Source organism: Mobula birostris, chromosome 3, assembly GCF_030028105.1.
Source record: "Mobula birostris isolate sMobBir1 chromosome 3, sMobBir1.hap1, whole genome shotgun sequence".
NCBI classification, from domain to species: domain Eukaryota; kingdom Metazoa; phylum Chordata; class Chondrichthyes; order Myliobatiformes; family Myliobatidae; genus Mobula; species Mobula birostris.
In genome coordinates, this window is record NC_092372.1 from 49,264,425 (window position 1) to 49,288,982 (window position 24,558).

Here is a 24,558-nt window from a genome sequence, read left to right on the forward strand (position 1 = left end):
CTCACCTGATTTAGCATTTTCCCTACAGGTAGTGAATGCCAGCACTGTACCCACCCAATGATGTACAACAAGTCATCAGAGTTACTTTCTTGAACTACTATAGTGCTTGTGCTGATGAGAATCTTCCAATGATGTCAGGTACAGAGTTTCAAGAATTTTCCAAATCAAAGCAGTTTGCAAACTGAAGAGGAATTTGAGTGAAATTCCTGTATGCCTGACCCCGCACTTGGTTTTAAGAGGTTGCTATTTCAAAAAATGCTTTCAAAATCTCTTTTAGAAGTTGGCAGTGCATTTTGTAGATGGTGCACCTGGCAGATATTGTGGACTAAGTTTACAGGAGGCAGTGAGGTTCAAAGTAAGCAGCTGGTTCACCCTGGATGGCACTGTGCATTGAGTGTTGTTGGAATGCAGTCACCTGGGCAAGTACAGACTATTACACCACATTTGTGAGTAGCAAGTGGTAAAAAGGTTAGGGGAGTTATGAGAGAAGTCCCTGGCTGCATGACCTAGGCTATGGCAGCTCTTGTAGCGACAGTATTAATATGGATGATCCAATTATAGGCATCCGTTAGTCTCATGAGACCATGGATTTGTGCCTTGGAAGATTTCCAGGGCGCAGGCCCGGGCAAGGTTGTATGGAAGACCAGCAGCTGCCCATGCTGCAAGTCTCCCCTCTCCACGCCACCGATGTTGTCCAAGGGAAGGTCATTAGGACCCATACAGCTTGGCACCGGTGTCGTCGCAGAGCAATGTGTGGTTAAGTGCCTTGCTCAAGGGCACAGACGCTGCCTCAGCAAAGGCTTGAACTAGCAACCTTCAAATCACTAGAAGAACGCCTTAATTGGATGGTCCAATTATTTTTTCATTAATTATAATTATTGTAGATATAATTATGGTAATAATTCCATTGAACATCAAAGGAAGACTATTATATTTTGTCACATTGAAGATTGCAAGGTTTGGATAGATACATGGATAGTTGGGGTATGTAGGGCTATGGTCCAGAGGTGGGTCGATGGGACTAAGCAGAATAACAGTGAGGCATAACTAGATGGGCTGAAGGGCCCATTTCAATGCTGTAGTACTCTATGGATATTGACTGAAGTTGTAGTGTTTGATAATTCATCCAAACTTTTGTGCCACCAACATATTCTTCCTAGTGTCTATGCTATTCTTCCTAATCACTACATTTTGTCACAAGCACCTCCACATTTCCACCATACTCAAAGTAAAGAATTAAGAAAGTGGATATATTACGAGAATGGCCTTCAGTTTTGAAATCACAAACAAGAGAAAATCTGCAGATACTGGGAATTCAAGTAACACACACAAAATGCTGGAGGAACTCAGCAGGCCAGGCAGCGTCTATCGAAAAGAGGACAGTTGATGTTTCAAGCTGAGACCCTTCAGCAGGACTGAAGGAAAAAGACGAGGAGTCGAAGTAAAAGGGTGGGGGAGGGGAGGGAGAAACACAAGGTGATAGGTGAAACCGGGAGGGGGGAGGGGTGAAAGAGATACAGAGCTGGAGAATGGCGGAATCTAATAGGAGAGGACAGAAGGCTATGGAAGAAAGAGAAAGGGGAGAGAGCATCGGAGGGAGGCGATGGACAGGCAAGGAGATAAGGTGAGAGAGGGAAATCAGAAAGGGGAATAGAGGAAGGGGGACATTACTGAAAGTTCGATAAATCGATGTTCATGCCATTAGGTTGGAGGCTACCCAGACAGAATATAAGGGGTTGCTCCTCCAATCTGAGTGTGGCCTCATCACGATAGTGGAGGAGGCCATGGATGGCCATGTCAGAATGGGAATGGGAAGTGGAATTAAAGAGCGTGGCCACTGAGAGATCCCTCTTTCTCTGGTGGAAGGAGCGTAGCTGCTTGGCAAAATAGTCTCCTAATCTACATCGGGTCTCGCCGATATACAAGAGGCGGCATTTCACCTGTGAGTCTGTGGGGCCATCTATCGTATTTGGTGCTCCCAGTGTGGCTTCTTGTATATTGATGAGACGTGAAGATTAAATTAAATCTCTGTCTTGTGCTATCGTCAAATTTTGATATAGTACTTCCAAATCCCAGTTCTAAGATGATGAGAGGCATTAATCGTGTGGATAGTCAGAGGCTTTTTCCCAGGGCTGAAATGGCTGCCACAAGAGGGCACAGGTTTAAGGTGCTTGGGAGTAGGTACAGAGGAGTTGTCAGGGGTAAGTTTTTTTACGTAGAGTGGTGAGTGCGTGGAATGGGCTGCTGGCAACGGTGGTGGAGGCGGACATGATAAGAGTCTTTTAAGAGACTTTTAGATAGGTACATGGAGCTTAGAAAAATAGAGGGCTATGGGTAACCCTGGTAATTTCTAAGGTAGGGACATGTTCAGCACAACTTTGTGGGCCGAAGGGCCTGTATTGTGCTGTAGGTTTTCTATGTTAAATTATTTATGCAAATTAGAAACAGTAGTCCAAAACCCTGTCCGTTAAGAGTAACTATGATTAATCTCTGATCTGTTTTCTGTTCTGTGACTGGTTTACTAAACATTCTGTCTTATGCTTTGACCTCACTTATGATCTTGGAAGACTACTCATTTTTTGTATTCTCCATTATCTACAAGATCTGCTCTGCGCAATCATATAATGTCATTTGCACATTTTGCAAGAATGCAGCAGTCCACCTTGATATAGACAATATTCAAGCCACACAAGAGGATAATAACCACTTCCATCAAGAGTCTACTTATTCTTGATATTTAGCAGCATTAGCATTCGCAAAGTCACCTCTGACCAGTAATTTAATTAGAAACATAGAAAACCTACAGCACAATACAGGCCCTTTGGCCCACAATGCTGTGCAGAACATGTACTTACTTTAGAAATTACCTAGGGTTACCCATAGCCCTCTATTTCTCTAAGCTCCATGTACCTATCCAGGAGTCTCTTAAAAGACCAGACAATTGAACCAGACAAATAATTATTGTGGGAATAAGTACAGGAGAGGGGTTAATGACTCACCTCCCAATTCTCCAATACTTTTTCACCATCTTGAGAACACAATAGGAACATGACAAAATATTGTCCATTTGTTTGGATGTGTGCAACTCCAAGAGAACTTTAGTAACACAAAACTATTGGATACAAAACAGTTTATTTGATTGGCACCTCACTTAACATCCCACACAATCACTCAACACCATTGAGCTAGTCCAGATGCACAGTATGCTATTAACTTGCACTGATAATGTCTCCCATCAAAGAGCAAGAGCACCAGATGTATGAGAATACAAACATCTCTAGGCTCCATGCATCTGGTGCTCACCCTTGACTTTGCAAATACAACTGCCACTGACAGTAAATCTTGGAACTCTTCCCCAAACATCTTATCATCACCATCTGCAGGTCAGTTACAGAAAGGCAATAAGATGCTGGCCTTCTCAGTTGAGATCCATATGACCACAAGTAATTGAAAGAAAACCAAATAATTTCTAAAACAAAAATGCTTCAGCATTATTGGAAATTTCTTCTCACTAATCATTCGTATTTAAAAAAAGCAAAAGCAGAGAATCTGAATTAATGAGACCATTCTACTATTTAGATCATGTCTAAGCCTACACTAAGTCCAGCTGTGTGCTAACATCCTCAATTCCTTTGAGTGACTCATTAGCCGCCAACTTTGGAGTTGCTACACTCAGTTGAACAGAGTTCTTTAGGTGTACAGAATTCCAGATCCACATCCTTCAATTTCATTTCTCATAATCTCTCTCTCATCTCTTATCCTGAGACAATTACCTCTAAACTAGGCAGCAAAACAAACCCTCCACTCAGTCTATTGGTGTTCATGACTTGAAACACATTAAAAAGTAATACATTTCGATATAGAACCATTTTTTGTAGAATTTCTTAATGCTAGAAATTGATCTGGTGAACTCTAGGAAGAGTAGCTTATTCAAAACAGACATATCATCGTTCCGTAAGGAGATACAACTTCACAACACTGGTCTTATTTTGCCCACTAATAACCAAATATTTTAGCCAATCCCAAACCCTTGAAATAACAGTTAAATACAGTGCGTTCAAAATTCGTATCGACCTAGTGTTTCTAAAGGATCACATCGCTCTGAATGTCAACATCCAATATTTGGGCGTGGATAGGTGAATCGATTGTCAAGAAGGGAAAGGATGTCAGAACTCTTCTATGAACGTCGCTAACTTTACCACGCCATCCAGTATCTGCTTCTTCTGTAAACAGCATCCAATTTGAATCACATTTCCCTCCTTTAAAATTATCAGTGTTTGAGAAACCTCAGAGTACCCTAAAGAAAACACAAGGAATTACGTTTTATCCTTATATTCACCTGAAAAAGCCATCGCAAACCTCTACTCGCACCCTCGTTTGCAAGATCAACTTCCACTTCCTGGTACACCTTTGAAACCTACCCGCCAGCCAGACTTCCGCTCTAAATTGGAATAGAGATACAGTAACAAACAGCAAGTGTCACAAGAATACCAGTAAAAGTGAAAAATTACCATCATCTTCAAAATCTAAAATATGATTAAAGGAAGTTACCTTTCTTCGACAAATAATATTTTTTCTCAATAATCAGTCTTGGAAGTCATTTGCTTTCAGGACAGTTTTCGCCGCGTACTACCATCTGCTGAAGTGTTGGTTACTTTGCTGTGCGGCGTCAGCTGTCGCTTGTTTTAAGTGGAGACGTGTAACCGTACTAGGGGAATAGTGGCTTAGCTCTTGAAGGTTAATGGGGTTTATTGTAAGCTGATATTTCATTGTGTTCGTGGGCTGGAGCGGCTGAATCCAGATCGCCCGCTTTCTTTCGAACGCACTTGGCAAGCTACAAACACGGCGCAAAGCGTGTGCCGGGACTGCAAGTGCTACTGACGGGTCGGAGGTGCGAGGCCGCAGGGCGCGGGTTCTGGAGATTTAGATAGAAATCCCCGCCAAACTGCTGCCATGAGTAACATCTACATCCAAGAACCGCCCAGCAGTGGCAAGGTAAAGTAACGTCCGCCATCCGGAGTACTCCAGTTCCGCGCTCCTGTTACTGTGCTCACACTGAGGTGATGCAAACGAAATTCAAGACCATCTCCTGGAAGGGGCTGCGCAAGAGATTTGCTAAGAGTTAGCTGGGTTACGATGCTACATTTGTAAGGAGAGCCTTAAATGTACAAGTCTTGGAGTGACGAAGGCTGAGACACGGGGAGAGATTGATGTATACAAATTTATGAAGGTTATATAGGAAGGATAGGAAATTGTCATGACCAATTAACGTCAACTGAAAGGCACTGGCTGAAGGAGACACACGATCTCCTGGAGGAACTCAGCGGGTTGAGCATAATGTATTGGACAAAATAAATTGTTGAATTGGGTCAAAACCCTGCATCAAGACCCGAATCGTTGACAGTTCGTATCCCCTCCCCTTCAGATGATGCCTGATTCGCTGAGTACCTCCAGCAGATTGTTTGCTACCGTAGGTTGGAGGTAGGGTATACAAGTTTCAGAGAAGGTCTAAGGAAGATATTTCCCATGCAAAGGGTGGTTGAAATTTGGAACACATTGCCTATAAAGAATGTGAGGCAGGCACGCACACAACATTTAAGATGTATTTACCTGAAGTAGCATGGCATAGAAAGCTATAGGGTGAATGTTGTAATGGGTATAGATAGATAGATTACAGATGGGTAAATAACCCAGAGAGAATGGGTAGAAAGGCTTGTTTCATTGCCATGGATGAGCTGTTAAAAGGTGCTTTCTTCCAGTCCACAAAAGCAAAGGAACAATTTTCCTGATAACTTGCCATTTGTTCTGATGTGTGATTTTGCTGCAGTGGAAATGTTAAGAGAAGGAGAAGGAGCCGATCATTGGAATCTTGAATGTGCTCCACCATTTAGTAAAATCATGCCTGACCCAATCTTGGCCTTAATATCTCTTCTACACTTTCTCCTGACTTCTCTTGAATCTTTTTTTTAATTTAAATGTCATTCTTCACCTATATAACCTCCTCGATTCTCTGAGGTAGAAAATTCCAAGAATTTACAATACTGAGAAGGAATATTTGTCCTTTTCTCCTTGGGGTGACGGAGGATGAGAGGTGACCTGATAGAGGTGCATAAGGTGATGAGAGGCATTGATCGTGTGGATAGCCGGAGGCTTTTTTCCCAGGGCTGAAATGGCTAACACGAGGGGGCACGGTTTTAAGGTGTTTGGAAGTAGGTACAGAGGGGATGTCAGGGGTACGTTTTTCACACAGAGTGGTGGGCGCGTGGAATGCACTGCTGGTGATGGTGGTGGAGGCGTATACAATACGGTCTTTTAAGAGACTCTTAGATAGGTACATGGAGCTTAGAAAAATAGAGAGCTATGTGGTAGGGTAATCCTATGCAGTTTCTAGGGCAGGTTAAATGGTCAGCACAACATTGTGGGCTGTAGATTTCTGTTTTATGTTCTCTACCTGCTTGTCTCCATTTGGAAAGGGTGACTTCCACGATTAACTATGTCCCCTGCTTCTAGACATTTTCTGTAGGAGAAACATTCCCTCAGCAAACCCCTCCCCCATACAGCCTCATCATTCTTTAAACATGGAGACCAAAATGCAAAGTACTCTAATTTGTGATACCCTTTGAAGTTGCATCAGTTTCCATTCTTTTATACAACATATCAATTGCAATTAAAGTTAACATTCTGTTTTGCATTGACATTGTACCTGCATGCTAGCTAAAAAAGATGTGGATGCAGCTACGTGTTTCATGTTCTATGTCTTCCATAACATTTTGTAATCTCATTCTGTTCAAATAATAATCTGCCTTTCCATTTTTCTTTCTGAAGTGCATAACTTTTTCCCACAATATACTCCACTAACTTCAAGCCCACCCATTTAATTTAATTTAATTCTGTACATCCTTTGCAGTTTTTTTGTGTCTTTACAACATGCTAACTTGCTTTATTTTGTCCTGTGAGCAAAATTGCACTGGTACATTTGCTAATGGATCGAGATATAAAAGATCATAAGAGCCAAATAAATGTAGGACCGCTCTACTATTAAGATCATGTTTGATCCTTGGCATTGGTTGAGAACAGCTGGTAAAATTCTGCTGCTCTCCAAAATGCTGACACATTTTCTTGGTGTTCAACTTGTTACGTACCCCGTAACTGGGTTGCCAAACCAGCAGAAGTGGACCACTTAGTTGGAGTCTGGTTAACAGAAACTAATAAAGTTTTATTAAAGAAATAAGCAACACAGTACTCTTAATCATAAGGATATAAATGTAACAGGTTAGCAATGATAAAACACACATGTACACAGAACTAGGGTAATAGGAATCAACCAAGCTCTATCACAGTCTAGGGGTAAAATGATCAGTCTCAAATGACGCAGAGTTCAGTTCAGCTTAGTACAGTTCACAGTAATCGCTGTTGTGCTGTTGGAGAGAGAGAGAGAGAATACAAATTTTGATTCAAACAGACCTTTGATGTTCTTCGCAGTTAGCTTTCGGGCGAACCCTTTTATGTCTTCTGTGGTCACCGACTGTGACCCCTCCGTTCCGGATACGACCGTTCTTCCGCGGTGAACCCGGCACCCAGGCAAGGGCGGACACACACACCAAGTTCCTGCTGATCGTCCCTTTTCACCCTGTCAGTCTATGGTCGGTTCCCTCAAACCAGACCTCCAACTCCCACCAACTTGTGGGGGCACACCGCTCTTTCAGGGTCTCGTTATCTCGTGATCTCATGGTGTGTGTCGTGCCTTAGCGAAGCTGTTCTTTTTATCCCCCTGCTGGGGTATCGCCTGTCCATCAAACTTCAAACAGTTCAGGTTCAAAGCAACTGGTCTGTCAATATTCTGAAATGTGTTTCTTTCTCGTTAATCTCTCTCCTCTCTTATTAGCATTTTGAATGTTTCTCCATTGTCTCACTTATCCCTCTCATCAGCATCAATCTTCTGATAACTTGGTTTGTTGTCACAAACTAAAGAAGGAAATATTTTAATAACTTGCGGAAATTTTCCCAATTTGAATGTGTAACAGTTTGCAGTACTATACTGATGTGGCATCCAGAGCTGTCTCTTGCTCTGGATTGTACTTTCACTCCTTAATGATGAGGCAAAAGGGTGTAAAGTGCAGAGGAATGTGATAGAGGGTTTGGTTGGAGAAATGGTAAGAATACAGAGAGACTCAAGTTGCATGGGAGAGAGAATCCTGAATTGATGTAAACTATTTTGTGCATTGTGGACAATTCAAAATAGGATGTCTGGAATTAAATCAGGTAATAGTCACTTTGACAACTATTGCTGTATTTGTTTTTTTATATAAGTGTACCCCCCCTGGCCACCCTCAGGGTCACTCGGCTCGCTGTCGTCTAGGGAAACAGCCCTCGGCCCCGCCAAACTGGGTAATTAGTTTGTGTGGATGCTGTGTGATGTACCCCACCCCACCCAAATAACCAGATACGTTTAAATGATTTACAGTTTATAGATATTACTGGAACTATATAATTAATAGAGAATAAATTATCAAAGGAAAATAAAAAGCGCCACACATATCAAAGTTCAATCACTTCGTGCACAAAACAGTTGGAGCTCGGGACCCTTCTTCTTCACCCTGTGACCCTTTGGACCACCTATACCGGCCGCCTGGGACCAACAACGGTGGTCAACCAGACGCTCCACACGAGTCCGTCTCCGTCTCCTCTCCTCGCTGAACGCCCTCCTTGGGGTCCGACCCCGTTAGCGGACTCACAGCACCTGGTCCATCCTCTGTCTTTTTCTTCCACCTTCTGCCCCAAAACCCCGTGCATACAGTATCTTCAAATACACCAAAAACATAACAACTATCCCAATTGGTTCATAACATCTTATCAGTAATGCGATTCAACAAACTGCTATCGGGAAGGACTTCCTCAGCGTTTAACATAACAAAGAAGCATTCCCAAGTATAACATAACAAAGAAGCCACTTTAATTAGCCTACACAGTAACATTAAAAATGAAACCGCCTTACACTCTACCCCCACCAAATAAAGTCATGTCCTAATGACTTATAAATAACTCGCCAACCAGTCCTGCAGACACACAACAAATACATGCACAGATACACACAGTGACAGTGCTCCCCAAACAGTGGACCTTACGCCCGTCCTACGGGCGCTACATAGGCCAACCTATCTGGGAGCTTCTTAACCCTCCGAGACCTCCGTACCCTCTCACCTAAACCCAAAAGGCTCAGACACTACTAGGGATACCTCGGGCCTGCTTGCCAACTCCTCTCTCACTCAGGCCACCATTACAGTTCGGAGCCCCCTGTCCCGTGTCCGGGGCCCCGCTTCTTTTCCTTCCTGGTCCTGCCGCAACTCAGACTGCCCACAGCTAGCCCTCCCCACTACACCTGACTCAGTGGGAGAAGGGCCAAAGGTCTCTTCCTCAATCACGGGGAAGTTAGCGAAAGGCAGCAGGTACCACATGTGCAGCACATCATCCTTCGAATCCGTATTCTTCCTCATCACCCCGATCGGTAGCTGCTGTTTAAGTTTCCTCCAAACTGAAACATTTAGCCGGGGCTACCCTTTCAGCCTCCTGCAGTCGAGTCGTCAGCTTCGGGGACTCCTTCAACTCTCGCCACAGCCTCAGCAGCTCTGACTCAGGGTTCTTGGCCATCTCCATCTGGGACGCAGTTACCCCACCAGCTTCTTCCACCCTGACCTGAAAAGCAGCAGTTAAAGGATGTTCAGCCTCCAGTTCTTTCTTCCTGGTGATTTCTTCCAGGTCAACTTTCAGGCTGCTTTCAAGCATCTGCCTCCCTTTTCCGAGATCTGTCCTCCAGTTCTTCACCTCCTCGGGAGTGTAATCAAAGTCCCCTCCCTGGGCTCTCGGTTTTCTGTTGGCCTTAGTCAGAATACTTCCTTGATCTTCCCCATATTGTAAGTCTTCCAATCTTTTGGGATCGACGTCTTGAGTTTCTGCTGATCCCTTCGAAGGTGGGTCATTGTTTCTTCTCGCTGGATTAATTCATCAGTACATGATCACAGTGTCGGCTCGGAATTCTGTTGCTCCTTCTCCACGTTGACGAGCGTGAATTCAAAGGCTGCAATGGTCATCCCACAAGTGCGGCACTCAGTCTCCGGCCGGCATTTCTGAGCACTCAGTTCAGCGGTGCAAATCCCCTCTCTCCCCGTGTCTCATTCAGATTGACGACCTGGGTTTCCATCCCCAGGTCCACCACCGTCTGTTCCAACACCAGGAAGTTCAACTGGTATGTCAGGTCATTTTTCTCACATTGCACCAAACTCCTCCGGCCAAAAACTCCTCCGTGTTTGACACTTCGCTTCTGTCACCGGGGCTCAGCCACTCACCTCGCCTCATAGTCCCCCCAGGCGAATCCAAGCTCTAGGCGGTCATCTGCATACACCAAAACTCCACACACCTTCACTTCCCCCATGGTCTTCCTCATGCCCCGCGGGAAGGATGCAGGGGCTCCGGGTATGCCCTTGGGCATCTTTTCGGATCGGAAGAATCCTAGGGAACTAATAACAGCTGTCTTTGGCTCAACAACCGCACTCCTCGGGATCTGGCAACATCCACTCCTCAGATCCAGCACATTAAACCACGTCGCATAATCCACACACAGGCTGCCTTCATCTTCCACAGCGCCAGGGTCCAGTTGCCGTGACCTCTCTCTCACTGAGGTGTCTTCAGCGGTCAACTCCCCTCCCTCGTGGTAGTTCGGAGCATCTACTAAGAGGGTCTCACCCTCAGCTACTTCCCCCAGGCCGTACCACAGCTGGGTTTCGTTTAAATTCGGTACCAGCTCAAGGCTGCTACACACGTCCTCAGAAGCAACTCAACACGCTGGGTGCCCAGACAATGCCCCATGAACTCCAGGGTCATTAACCAATCATCATCTTCTGGATAACTACTGGCATTGGTACCCAAAATCTCCGGTGCCCTTGCGGTTGTCAAGGGTAAATGCTTCAGACACCGGTTGTAAAACGAACTGTACAACAACTTGACTTGCACCCCGGGGTCGAGGATAGCTTTAGCATCGCTCACCTCTATCTGTAACGACACCCTGGGGTGTGGTCCCTCTAAGCCTTCAGGAATAGGGTCTTTTCCTTTCGGAAGTTCATTGGTACATTGCTGGGAACGTGCTTTCCCAGAGATCCCAAGCCGTTCCCCCACTGGGCCTCCACTAAGTTTCCCAACACCTCTCTGATCAGCTGAACAACTGGGGGAGGGGCTGATCCCCTGAAATGATCCCCCTGGCACTGCAAGCAATTTAGCTGCCCTCCTAGCCAGAGAAGACACACTGAAAACTTTCCCCCCTCTTTCAAATAACTGACAGCTGTCACTACGGTGTAAGTGAACCGGACAGCTCTAACACCGTCACCAGCCCGCCTACTTAAACTTTCAACCAATCCCTGTTGCTCTCCCTCAACTGAGCACTGCCACTCATCTAACAACTGAGAGATCCGCTCCGCCCACGTCTCGTACGCCTCCGCTCCTCTTGGGGTGGACACTATCCCAAGCGCCAGGCGGAGCCTGCCAGAGCTAGAACATTTATTTGCACACGTTACCTCCAAATCAGACCACTCTTTCCTCTCCCTCCCAACAGCATGGACAGCCCTGAGCACCACCTCCAACTCATCAATGCCAGCCTGAACTCGAACAAAGACCTCACTGAACACACATGCAGCAATAACCAGCAAATAACCCACAGAGACACACATTACAGATTTAAACAGGGCACCCACACAGCATACCAGTAGACCCAATCCTGGACAAAGACCACACAATGTAGCCCCCCTGGCCACCCTCAGGGTTGCTCGGCTCGCTGTCATCGAGGGAAACAGCCCTCGGCCCCTCCAAACTGGGTAATTAGTTTGTGTGGATGCTGTGTGATGTACCACACCCCGCCCAAATAACAGACAATGCACCAGATACAATTAAATGATTTACAGTTTATAGATATTACTGGAACTATATAATTAATAGAGAATAAATTATAAAAGGAAAATAAAAGGCGCCACCCTTATCAAAGTTCAATCTCTTCGTGCACAAACAGTTGGAGCTCGGGACCCTTCTTCTTCACCCTGTGACCCTTTGGACCACCTATACTGGCCGCCTGGGAACAACAATGGTGGTCAACCAGACGCTCCACACGTGTCCGTCTCCGTCTCCTCTCCTCGCCGAACGCCCTCCTCGGGGTCTGACCCAGTTAGCGGACTCACAGCACCTGGTCCATCCTCTGTCTTTCTCTCCCGCCTTCTGCCCCAAAACCCCGCGCATACAGTATCTTCAAGTACATCAAAATTATTGCTATTGCGGTATTGCTATATTTACACTCTATTCTTGGTTGGTGTGGCTGTAACGAAACCAAATTTCCCTCGGGATTAATAAAGTATATCTATCTATCTATCTATCTATCTATCTAAAAACATAACAATTCCAATTGGTTCATAATGTCTTCTTATCAGTAATGTGATTCAACAAACTGCTAGCGGGAAGGACGTCCTCAGCGTTTAACAAAACAAGCATTCCCAAGTATAACATAACAAAGAAGCCATTTTAATTAGCCTACACAGTAACATAAAAAATGAAACCCCCTTACATAAACTTGCATCAGCTTGTCCCCTATATTATGAATAGAAATCTTTGAGCTGACAGCTTCTCAATCAACTTTCTATTGATTAATTTATTTCAGTACCATCTTTGCTTTCTTACTTCTTCCATATTGCAACATCTCAGGTAGTGAGTGCATCTTAGTTTAAACCACTAATCTTGACTTCAAGCTTCAAGAGCTGTTGTCCACCCCAACCCTGAACCATAATGATTTTTGTTTTCATAATTTCCTTTCAACGATAGTAACAGCTCTAATTTGATTCTAACTATAATTCTCTTTCTGTCATTTTCTTCTTTCCCTCTCTTGAGATAAAAATTATTTTCTCCTGGCAAGATAGCTTCATGGCTTTCTCCCGTTGCCACTGTCTCTTCAAAGTTCATTGTCCGTTCTCCTCTGTCTATACCCTTCAGCTTGTTTTCATGGGCACATCATTCACCTTGCCTGACTGCACTACTCCTGCTGTCTCAGTCAATGGTTACAGGTACCGTATTGAATCCCAAAAATCTGCCTAATGTACAGAATCAGTGAGCATCATATACTTGTGAGATGCCCTTTTGTTTCTTTACTTTTAGACCATGATTACAATATCTAGCAGGTGATACAGAAGTTTTGATTTTGATTAAGAAAATTGTTACAGATACCAATGTTATTAAACAATTATGGTTCTGACTATGTGATTCATTGTGGGATTTTAATTTTCAGGTCCTTTTGAAGACTACCGCAGGTGACATTGATATAGAATTATGGTCAAAAGAGGCACCAAAAGCGTGCAGGAACTTTATTCAACTCTGCATGGAAGGTAACTCAACAACTGTGTTATTTTGTAAAATTGTTCTAGTTTCCCTACAATTTGTTACATTGAAACAGAGTTTTTATATGACTATATTAACTGAAGAAATACTTTTACAGTTAATACAATTTACTATATATGTAGATATTGAGATTATTAGATCAATTACTAAAACCCTCATAATTTCTGATAATGGAGCCTTGTGACTTAAAATTCAGAATGATGTCACAGAAAAGTTGGAATATGCAGTCATCTCTTGTTTTCACTGTTCGATAACTTGGAAGGTACTGCTGAAGAAACTTGTAGACGGTACAAAACGCAGCAACCTTGAAATGGTGATAGAGGGAATGAATGTCTCTTTTCTGCAAATTATGATGATTGTACAGTTTTGATTACCCTGCAATAGAAAGGACATTAATGAGCTGTAAAGAATGTAATAAAGATTTACAAGACTGTTTCCTGGACTCAGGTCTGAGTTACAGGGAAAGGTTGGGCGGGTTAGGATTTTATTCCTTGTGGTGTAGGAGACTGAGGGGTGACCTTTTGGAAGTGTATAAAATCATGAAAATACAGGTAAGTTGAATGCACTAAGGTCTCTGCCCAAGGAAACGGAACCAAAACCTAGTTCTTTTGTCCATGTAACGTTAACTTCTATTTAATAGCACTTTTGCTACTTAGGAAGCTGGGTGACATCAGATGGCAGGTGCGATATGGACATCAAAAGAAGAATAGGGATGGAAAAAGACACCTATATGAGAATATAGAGTATACTGACTAATACTAAACTAGGCATGACAACCCTCCTCAGAGTACTGAAATGTTACGTTTATCCAGTTATGTTATATGGCTCAGAATGTTGGACAATATCTAGTAAAATGAGGAAACGAATTGTAGCAGCAGAGATGTGGTTTTTGAGGAGGATGGAAAGAATATCATGGATGAAACGAATATCTAACGAGGATGTCATGAACAGAGCAAACACAAAAAGAGAAATAATGTATGAGGTGATGAAAAGGCAACATAACTTCATTGGACATGTGATTAGGAAAGAGGAGTGAGAATGCATGGTAATTATGGGAAAGATTGAAGGGAAGAAAGCAAGAGGAAGACAAAGACAAATGATCATGGAGGCAGCTGCCAAAGAATTGGAAATGAATACCAATGAACTGATCCACTTGGCCCGAAACAGGAGTGTGTGGGCCATGGCAGTCAAATCTCGAACTGGGCATGGCACCTGATGATGGTGATGATTTAATGACATCACAGGAGACCCATAAATGTATATCGGCCATCTTTTCTACAGACATTCTCTCTTACTTTAATAACGGACTCATATCCTGACTGAAAATAAATATCTGCTTATCCGAATTTACCTTTGAATTTACTTACTCTGACACAGAAGGAAACCATTTTGTCCATATGTCCATACTACTCTCATCTGCAATTTGCTCAGTTCCATTTACTCTTTCTTTATTTCCTTGAGCTCTACAACTTATTTTCCCCTGCATGCCTATTAATTCCATCTTTTTTTTAATCCATGCAACTGAAGTAAAGAATAATTTTATAGTAGCTAATTAACCTATCAGGCTCTCTATTGAAACTATAAAGAGGTGATGAACCTGCAGAAACTTTGTTGTCAAAGAAGACATGCAAGCTCCAAGGTCGGGGTCAAATCCAGAGCTGAAGCAGCAGTGCACCAAATAAGTAACTTATTTTGCAAGCTTTAGGATTTAAGTAAGGTTAGTTTTAACCCAGTTAATGGACCTTTTGATCAAGAGGGTTTATTTTACAAAGAAAATATTAATATTTACTGAAGACTGCTAATTTGTAATGCTTTTCTGATTATGTACTGTTGTTTATTCCAATTAGGTTATTATGATAACACAATATTTCACAGAGTTGTACCCGGCTTTATTGTTCAAGGAGGGGATCCTACTCAAAGTGGAGCAGGTGGTGAGTCAATATATGGGAAGCCATTTAAGGTAAATATTATTTTCTATTTTCTTTATTTTGTTTCCTTAAGATATTGAATTATCCCAGTTAAATGTGAAGATTTTGCCACGATTTTTTAGTAAGGGATGAGAGTTGTGGAAATTGTCTGTGTGATACAGGCAGCACACTTGTCTGTATATATATCTTAAGACAACAAGAGAATGGGAAGCCTTGATTTTTCTGTGCTTATCCAGTTTTTAGAGTTTTGCAGTCTAGAACTTTGCTCATTCATTAATTGCAGTTGCATTATAATTTGTTGGAACTCTTGAACAACACACACAAATATCGGGAGTAACTTAGCAGGTTGGGCAATGTATTTGAATGGGAATAGTCTTGATGAGGGATCTTGGCACAAAACAACAAGAATTTCCCTTCATAGATACTGCCTGACCCGCTAGGTTTGGGCAGCATTTTGTATGTGAATTGTTTGGATTATTTGTTGCTTGAAATCCATTTTTAATAAAATTTAGTCTTTTTCTTTATTATTTTATTTCAGGATGAATTTCATTCTCGTTTACGTTTTAACAGAAGAGGATTGGTTGCTATGGCAAATGCTGGCCCTCATGATAATGGAAGTCAATTTTTCTTTACATTGGGACCTGCAGATGAACTTAATAACAAGCATACCATCTTTGGAAAGGTTAGCTATGACAATAAATAAATTTTGGTTTTTGATTCCAGTATTATCTAGTAACGAATTCATCACAAAGTTCACACACTAGATGTAGACGCACACATGCTGTACACATACAACTTATCCAATAACTTTATTTACTGTTACATTTTTTCAGTAACAATATATAATGAAGAAAATTCTGTGTAAGTTGATTAATTCCTGCCTCAATATTGTGCCTTCTCCACTCATTCTGTTTTTGAGCACTTTGTGCTGTTGAACCTGGAATCTTCCTTTCATGTCTTTCAAGTCTATATTCTCCTAACCACTGAACTGAAATCCGCTTTCATTGGATTTGTTGTTTTATCTACTCTTGATCTAATCTTTCCTTGAGTTTTTCATTTCATGTTTAATTACTTAAAGCCATTTCCTGATAATAACTGAGAACCTGCCAAAGCTGAGATGAAGAAAAAAGGTCTTCCTGGTTAACTGTGTTACTGTTTATTTAAAAAGAAAACAATTCTTCCATAAGTACTCTTTTTATTCTTTTGTTCCTGTCTGACTATGAAATGTTGTTTCAATTTATCCAATCTACATTTTGAAAGTTGACATCAGGACTTACTGTGGCTTGGCTTAATAACAAAGGTGCTCTTCCTTGTTTCTTTGAATATATTTGTTGTTGAAAGTAAAACTATGTTCTCACTGGATTCCCTCCCACACTTGAAGCCATTTTTGTTTTTTTTTTCAGGGATTTGTTAAGCTATGTGAAAGGAATTCCCTTCAAAGCCTGGAAAATAATTTTGTGGGATCTTTTGTTATTTAAGCTGCAAAAACATTAAATAATAATGGCTTCATGAATTGCGATTAAATTCTTTTCTTATCTTCCTGCTGAAATGAATGGTTAATTTTTTTTTTGTTTCCTCAGTCTTTTCTTCCCTCTTGACTGAATCATATTCATTGTGAGAAAAATGCAGTTTGCCATAAATTCAGTCAGTGTAGCATTGGTAGAATGTACAGAACACTGTTTTTGCTTTCAGGAGGTTCAAGCATGCACAATCCTAACCCTACATCAGTAATAGAGCACTATGGACTACCTCTTAAAGTAGCATGGACTTGTCTTTGATTTTTGTCTTTTTTTGCACTGTGGTTAAGGAAATCAGGATGACGAAAAGAAGGTATGAGGTTGCTTTAACAGTCAAGGTGAAGTAGAATCCTAAGGGCTTCTACAGGTATATTCAGAGTGAAAGGATAGCAAGGGACAAAATTGGTGTTTTGTTAGATCAGGGTGGTGATCTATGCATAGAGCTGAAAAAGATGGGGGCGATCTTAAGTGGATTTTTTGCGTCTGTATTAGGAGACATATACAGAGACAATAGAAGTGAAGCAGAGCAGCAGTGAGGTCATGAACTCTTTGCTGTCTTAAGGGAAATTAGGGTGGATAAATCCCCCAGGGTATGACATGGTGTTCCCTTGGACCCTGCAGGAGGCTAGTGCAGAAATTGTAGGGACCCTAGCAGAGATACTGAAAACTTCCTTACCTGCAGGTCAGGTGCTGGAGATTTGGAGGATAGCTGATGTTGTTCCATTGTCTAAGAAAGGCTCTGAGAATAAGACAGGAAATTATAGGCTGATGAGCCTGATATGTGTAGTGGGAAAGTTACTGGAAGGTACTCTAAGGGACTGTATATATACGTAAGTATTTGGGTAGACAGGGACTGCTAAGGGATAGTCAACATGACTTTGTGTGTGGTACTGTCGGTCATGCCTAACCAATCTTAGAGTTTTTTGAAGAAGTTACCAGGAAAGTTAATGAAAGCAAGGCAGTGGATGGTGTCTACATGGACTTTAGCAAGGCCTTTGACAAGGTCCCAGATGGGAGGTTGATCAAGAAGATTCAGTCGATTGGCATTCAAGAAGAGGTAGTAAATTGGATTAGACATTGGCTTTGCAGGGGAAGCCAGAGAGTGGTAGTAGATGGTTGTGACTGAAGACCTGTGACTAGTGGTGTTTTGCAGGGATCAGTGCTGGGTCTGTTGTTTGTCATCTATATCAACGATCTGGATGATATGTGGTAAAATGGATATGCAAATTTGTGGATGACACCAAGACTGAGAGTGCAGTGGACAACAAGGAAGACTATCAAAGCTTGCAGTAGGATCTGGATTAGCTGGACAATGTGCTGAAAAATGGCAGATGGAATTTAATGCAAACGTGTGTGAGGTGTTTCACTTTGGGAGGACCAACCAGTGTAAGGTCTTTCAAGGTGAATAATAGGGTATTGAGTGCGGTAGAACAACAATCTTGGAATACAGATCCATAATTCCTTAAAAGTGGTGTCACAGGTACAGAGGGGCGTAAAGAAAGCTTTTGGCACATAGGCTTTCATAAATCAATGTATTGAGTACAGGAGTGGGAATGTTCTGTTGAAATGGTACAAGGTTTTGGTGAGCCCTAATTTGGAGTATTGTATGTAGTTTCAGTCACCTTCCTATCGGAAAGATGTAAATAAGATTGAAAGAATGCAGCAAAAACTTACAAGGATGATGCTGGAACTGAAGGATCTGAGTTATAGGGAAAGTAGAACTTTATTCCCTAGAACGTAGAAGATTGAGGGGAAATTTGATAGAGTTATACAAAATTATCAGGTGTATAGATAGGGTAAATGCAAGCTGGCTTTTTCCATTGAGGTTGGGTGAGACTACAACTAGAGGTCATGATTAAGGGTGTGGAGAAAACTGCCAGAGCAAAGTGGTGGATGTGGGTTTAATTGGATAGGTACATGGATGGATGGAATATGCAGCGCTATGGTCCAGGAGCAAGTCAATGAGAATAAGCAGATTAATGGGTTGGCACTGTCTAGATGGGCTGAAGGGTTTGTGCTGTAGTGTTCTATGACTATAAGTTCTTACACTGGCTTGAGCCATTGCCAATGTGCATCTGGGCAGTTCTTCTATTTCTCATTTGATAAAGTGCTTTAAAGAATAACATTTTCCATCAACAAATGTAAAGCTTGCTTCGTTTTGTTGTTACCTTTGTAAGTAGTTATCACTCATTTCAAGTGTCAGATGCCTCCAAAAATATCTTTGTGGCAAGCTATTTTGGTGTGCTGCTGCTGTTTATGGCCTCTTGTTCCTCCACTAACTCCTGCTGAAGATTTAACACATTTTAATTTGTGTGTGATTTAAGAAAGTCTTCCACATCCTCCTGTTTGGGTCCACTTCATTAAACCCAGCCTCAATGTTAACTTAATATCTTCTCTAAAAATATTCAAAATTGTAAACCCATATATGTTGTTCTTACTTCACTCCCTGTCTCCAAAGTGATATGCCTTATTACACACATTTCAGATGATAATCCTTGAAAGTAGCAATAACACACCGACCCTGGTGTTCTTCCAATGAACTAGTTACAGGGGACCTAAAATATTACCTAAATGTTGTCATTTCATTAATGAAAATTGGATGTGCTTGATGAGCAATATCCAATGTATTCCTTGTAAATTATAATTTGATGAAGTAAAGAAATCTTGACATTTTTTGTAGGTTACTACACTACTGAAAGATTGCTATCTTGTAATCTCTCTCCAAAGCCTTTGGGCTTTTGTGAATTAAAGGAAACAGAACATTTATTTTCAGACAGTAACATTTGTTTCAGCTTATTTTATTCTGCTCTGAAAGCTGCAATTGCTTCTTTGTCTGGAAGACGAAAATTATGCATGATTGTAAAATTCCTGAAATGTTCAAACCAGGCAAGCGTGCCTGAATGTTATGGCATTTCCTGGTGGAGCCACCACCCACTTTACATTATTTAAAGTCTTGTCTTTTCACTAATCATAATCAAAAACAGGGTCATTTGCCGTTGTTTCTGTTTTATTCACATGCTTAATCACATTTGTCACACCTTAATGAGATGTAGTCTCGCACTTCCCTTAATATTAATGGTTATTTTCTATAACAAAAAGGAGGCACATGCCCTGAACTGTATTATAGTAAAATTTACTGCATGTTCATAATTTGAGAGATTAGTTTCTTTTCATTGAAAAAAACACACGTAATTTTAGTTGGTAAACAACAGGAATTCTGCAGATGCCTGAAACGTCGACTGTACCTCTTCATAGAGATGCTGCCTGGCCTGTTGCGTTCACCAGCAACTTTGATAATTTTAGTTGGTGGTGTGTCTCTCCATAATTTTGCCCCAGCCTATTTCTGTAAACTCTTCCGGTCTTAAAGCCTTCTGTGTTTTCCCAGTTTTGGCATCCTATTCCTTCCCATAGGCTTCTGCCTGCTGAGGCATCTCTCCTGGGACCTTCCTACCTCTTTCTTATTTTAAGAAGCTCTTTAAAGTTTAGCTTTTTGACCAAGCTTTTGAGAATTTATGCTTAAAATTGACTTGGTGTCAATATTTTAATGCTGTTTTTGAAGCAGTATTGAATATTTTGCATAATAAAGTTTATTTGTAAAAAATATTTTTGTATAAAGAGTGTTCCATGTATACTTAGTATATATGTAACTTGTATTAAGGTAACTTACATTAACAATTATATTGTTGATGTGAAAATTATAAATTATTTTCCGAACAGGTGACTGGCGACACAATTTATAATATATTAAGATTAGCGGAAGTAGAAATTGATAAGGATGAACGACCAATTGTCCCTCACAGAATCAAATCTACAGAGGTGAGTTGAGTATAGATTGGTGTTAGACAGCATGTTTTTTGGATATTTTACTTTTACAAGTTCTTCAGTCATATTTATGTAGTGCAGCAAAGTTATAGAACTATATCATACCAATTTCATACTGTGAACATTAACTGTAGTTTGTTATATGCCTCAGACTGGTTCTGTGATAGTACCTTTCATACCATATTTTGGATTGTTTTGACACCTGTTATGCTTGGAGTCATGAAAAATCAATACTTTTGTTTGTTTACCCCTCCTTCCTGTCCAGCAACCAACTATAATGAGCTTAACACTAGGCATGGATGTGGTATAAGTGAACTGCACTGCTTGCCATTAATTTGTTGTTCAGTGTCATTATTGATTGAATGACCTCTCCAATCTAAGAGACATCCTATCTATTTCCATGGATCTTCCCTGATTCATTTGTCTTCTAGCTTGCTTGTCTCATCACTTGTACAATAGTATGATCCTTGGCTTTCTGCAGTTCAGGAAAGGGAGCAAGGCATTACTGACCATTCTGACTATTCTCTTAAAAATTTCCCTAAAGATGTAAAAGAAGGAAAAAACTGCTATGGTCGGATTTGGGCTCCGATTCAGAATTGGGCTTATTATCACTGACATACAGTATGTCATGAAATTTCTTGTTTTACAGCTACTGAACAGTGTGATAGATAAAAATAAGACTAGTAAGTTACAATACAAAATGTTTATAAATAAATAAGTAGTGCAAAAAGAGAAAAATAGTGAGATTCTTTTCAATGGGTTTATGAACAGTTCAGAAATCTGATTATGGAGGGGAAGAAGCACACACTAAGTATGTGTCTTCAAGCTTCTGGACCTCCTCATTGATGTTGCTAATGAGAAGAGGGCATGTCCTGGATGGTGAGGGTCCTAGGTGAAGGATACTTTGTCCTTGAGGCACTGCCTTTTGAAAATGTTCTTGACGGTGGGGAGGCTGGTGCCCATGGAGCTGGCTGAGGTTACAAACCTCTACAGTTTTTTCCAATCCTGTGCATTGGCACCTCCATACCAGATGGTGATGCAACCAGTCAGAATGCTCTCCAAGGTACATCTAGAAATTTGCTAGCCTTTGGTGACATACCAAATCTCCTCAAACTCTAATGAATGTAGCCACTGGTGTGTCTTCTTTGTAATTGTATCAATAAGTTGTGCCCAGGATAGATTTTCAGAGATGTTGACACCCAGGAACTTGAAACTGCTCTCCTTTGCCTTAGCTGACACCTCATTGAGGACAGGTGTGTGTTCCCTCAACTTCCCCTTCCTGAAGTCCACAATCGGTTCCATGGTCTTACTGATGTTGGGTGCAAGGTGGTGGTTTTAACACGACCATCATGACTTGCAAGTTCTTACTCCCTATCATCTAAATCAAGCAGCGTAAAGAGCAAGCTCTTCCAAGATAAATTTGTAAGAGGATGTGGATACTTACCTTGTTAATGATGAGAGTAACAGGTAGGGATTGTATTTTGCTAAATTCCTCAATGAGTGAATCCCTAGGGGTTGGTGGTGAGGTGTTTTATGATGTTCCAGTCCTGAACCATATTAGCTCCAGTCTTGGTCATTAAGCCATACTATTGAGATTATGCTTGCCAAAGTGCCCTCTTCAACACTGAGCTCCAAACCTGCCGATTCCTAAACTGAGTGGTGTGAAAGCTTTGGGCCTTTGGCTACTAAGTATTTACTCTTTCAGTAACTGTCCCAGCCACTCATTACAGCCATCCTCAGTCAAGAACCATAACTGAACTTTGGTGAATGTAAATTGCTTCCCGTACCTTGGTAGCCATCTTAAAAAAAAGGCAGATGTTAATGACAATGAAATCCACTGTCAAAATGTAGAAAATAGACTCAATATGATTACTGCACAAAAAGGTCAAATACAATCCAGCTATTTATTACTCAAACTACTTTGCTATTAGTAAAGTGATGAGTGGTGGTGTTGACTACACTGTCACATGACACCTTCTCTCTGTTGACCATTTTGAGTTGAACCAGGACCACTTGGCTTCAGACCTTTTCATACTCTGGCTCCAAAGTGGAACGAAAGAGCTGAATTTCAGATGTGAATCCGTCCCATTCTCATCGAGACATATCTGCCTATGGCCTGCTCTATTGCCATGATGAAGACAAACTCAGGTTTGAGGAGCCACACTTCATATTCCATCTGGATTGTCCCCAAACTGATGGCATGAACATCAAAATTTTTAACTTACAGTAATTTCTACCCTCCCCCCCATCACTTCTGGCTTCTTCCTCCTTTCTTTCCAGTCCCGATGAAGAGCCTTAGTCCAAAATGTCAACTGTGTATTCCCCTCCATAGATCACCTGACTTGGTGAACTCCTCCAGCATTTTGTGTTTGTTAGGTATGATATACTTTTAGTGTCCCAAGGTTGTGAAGAGATTATTCACATAAAAAAGCCTGTATATTCCTTTTCTCTGTTATTTTAAGGATTGACTTCAGCCCAGTAATGTGTGTTAAAGGTACATAAAAGTAAAAATTCATTGTGTCCAAGTAATTGCTTTAAAGTGAAAATTTGTTAAAATACTTTCTAGGTGCTGCATAACAGCTTTGATGACATTGTTCCAAGAATATTGAAAAAACACAAGAAAGAGAAGAGAGATGAAGAATCGAAAAAAACTCATTTGAAAGGCACAAAGTAAACCGAATTATCTTCTCATTATATGAAGTTAGGTTGCTTCACAGTTAGTTCTGTTCTTCAATCTTCACTTATTTCATTGGGAACTTAAAATTAGAGAAAGCTAATCTCTGGGTTGGGTAAACATAAGAAATGACAGCAGTTAATATTTTGGAACCTTTGTGGGGCAGAAATTTCTATTTGTAGATTAAACATATGTAACTTTTATGTCTAGGGATATAAAGAACAGAATAATCCATATAAATTACTTGATGTGCTGTAGATTTAAATTTATGTCCATCACAAACTTTATAAGTAAACCAGCAAACCAGTACCCTTTTAGCATAGGAATTCAAGCATGTATTGCAGTTTTAACTTGATCCATATGACTCAGTCTCATTAGAAAATATTTCAAACCTTAAACCAAACTTAGAGTACCTGTCCTGCAACCTCACCGCTGATTTTTCTTTGTCTCTAATCACTAACTTGCTGAGGCACCAGTGAAACAGTGGAGGCTATTTATTTAGAAGCAGGCCCTGACATTGCGAAGGCCTACTTTAACATGGGTTTAAGAGAACTACCTGGGCATCTTCCAGGCTGTGCAATCCATTGCTGAGAATAATTTATGGTAAGCCCATATTAAGTTCAGTCTCACTTAATGCAGAAGCTTTCCCTCAAATCACTCGCAAACACAGGAATTCTGCAGATGCTGGAAATTCAAGCAACACACATCAAAGTTGCTGGTGAACGCAGCAGGCCAAGCAGCATCTCTAGGAAGAGGTGCAGTCGACGTTTCAGGCCGAGACCCTTCGTCAGGACTAACTGAAGGAAGAGTGAGTAAGGGATTTGAGAGGGGGAGGGGGAGATCCAAAATGATAGGAGAAGACAGGAGGGGGAGGGATGGAGCCAAGAGCTGGACAGGTGATAGGCAAAAGGGATATGAGAGGATCATGGGATAGGAGGTCCGGGAAGAAAGACGGGGTGGGGGGAACCCAGAGGATAGGCAAGAGGTATATTCAGAGGGACAGAGGGAGAAAAAGGAGAGTGAGAGAAAGAATGTGTGCATAAAAATGAGTAACAGATGGGGTATGAGGGGGAGGTGGGGCCTTAGCGGAAGTTAGAGAAGTCGATGTTCATGCCATCAGGTTGGAGGCTACCCAGACGGAATATAAGGTGTTGTTCCTCCAACCTGAGTGTGGCTTCATCTTTACAGTAGAGGA

The 24,558-nt window shown here is 41.5% G+C and overlaps 2 protein-coding genes across 2 annotated transcripts in view; one reads left to right on the forward strand and one right to left on the reverse strand.

Moving 5' to 3' along the window:
* The window catches only part of srek1ip1 (SREK1-interacting protein 1), a 30,344-nt gene extending 25,739 nt beyond the window's left edge, over window positions 1-4,605 (reverse strand). The window contains exons 1-2 of the mRNA XM_072252607.1: window positions 4,552-4,605; window positions 4,340-4,441 (exon numbers count right to left, since the gene is read on the reverse strand). Of these exons, the coding sequence (XP_072108708.1) occupies window positions 4,340-4,352 (13 nt within the window). The 5' untranslated portion in view covers window positions 4,353-4,441; window positions 4,552-4,605. The remainder of the gene's footprint in view (window positions 1-4,339; window positions 4,442-4,551) is intronic.
* Window positions 4,606-4,616: 11 nt separating this feature from the next.
* Window positions 4,617-24,558, forward strand: part of cwc27 (CWC27 spliceosome associated cyclophilin) — a 155,153-nt gene continuing 135,211 nt past the window's right edge. The window contains exons 1-6 of the mRNA XM_072252606.1: window positions 4,617-4,995; window positions 13,313-13,409; window positions 15,270-15,382; window positions 15,889-16,032; window positions 20,585-20,683; window positions 23,256-23,359. Of these exons, the coding sequence (XP_072108707.1) occupies window positions 4,954-4,995; window positions 13,313-13,409; window positions 15,270-15,382; window positions 15,889-16,032; window positions 20,585-20,683; window positions 23,256-23,359 (599 nt within the window). The 5' untranslated portion in view covers window positions 4,617-4,953. The remainder of the gene's footprint in view (window positions 4,996-13,312; window positions 13,410-15,269; window positions 15,383-15,888; window positions 16,033-20,584; window positions 20,684-23,255; window positions 23,360-24,558) is intronic.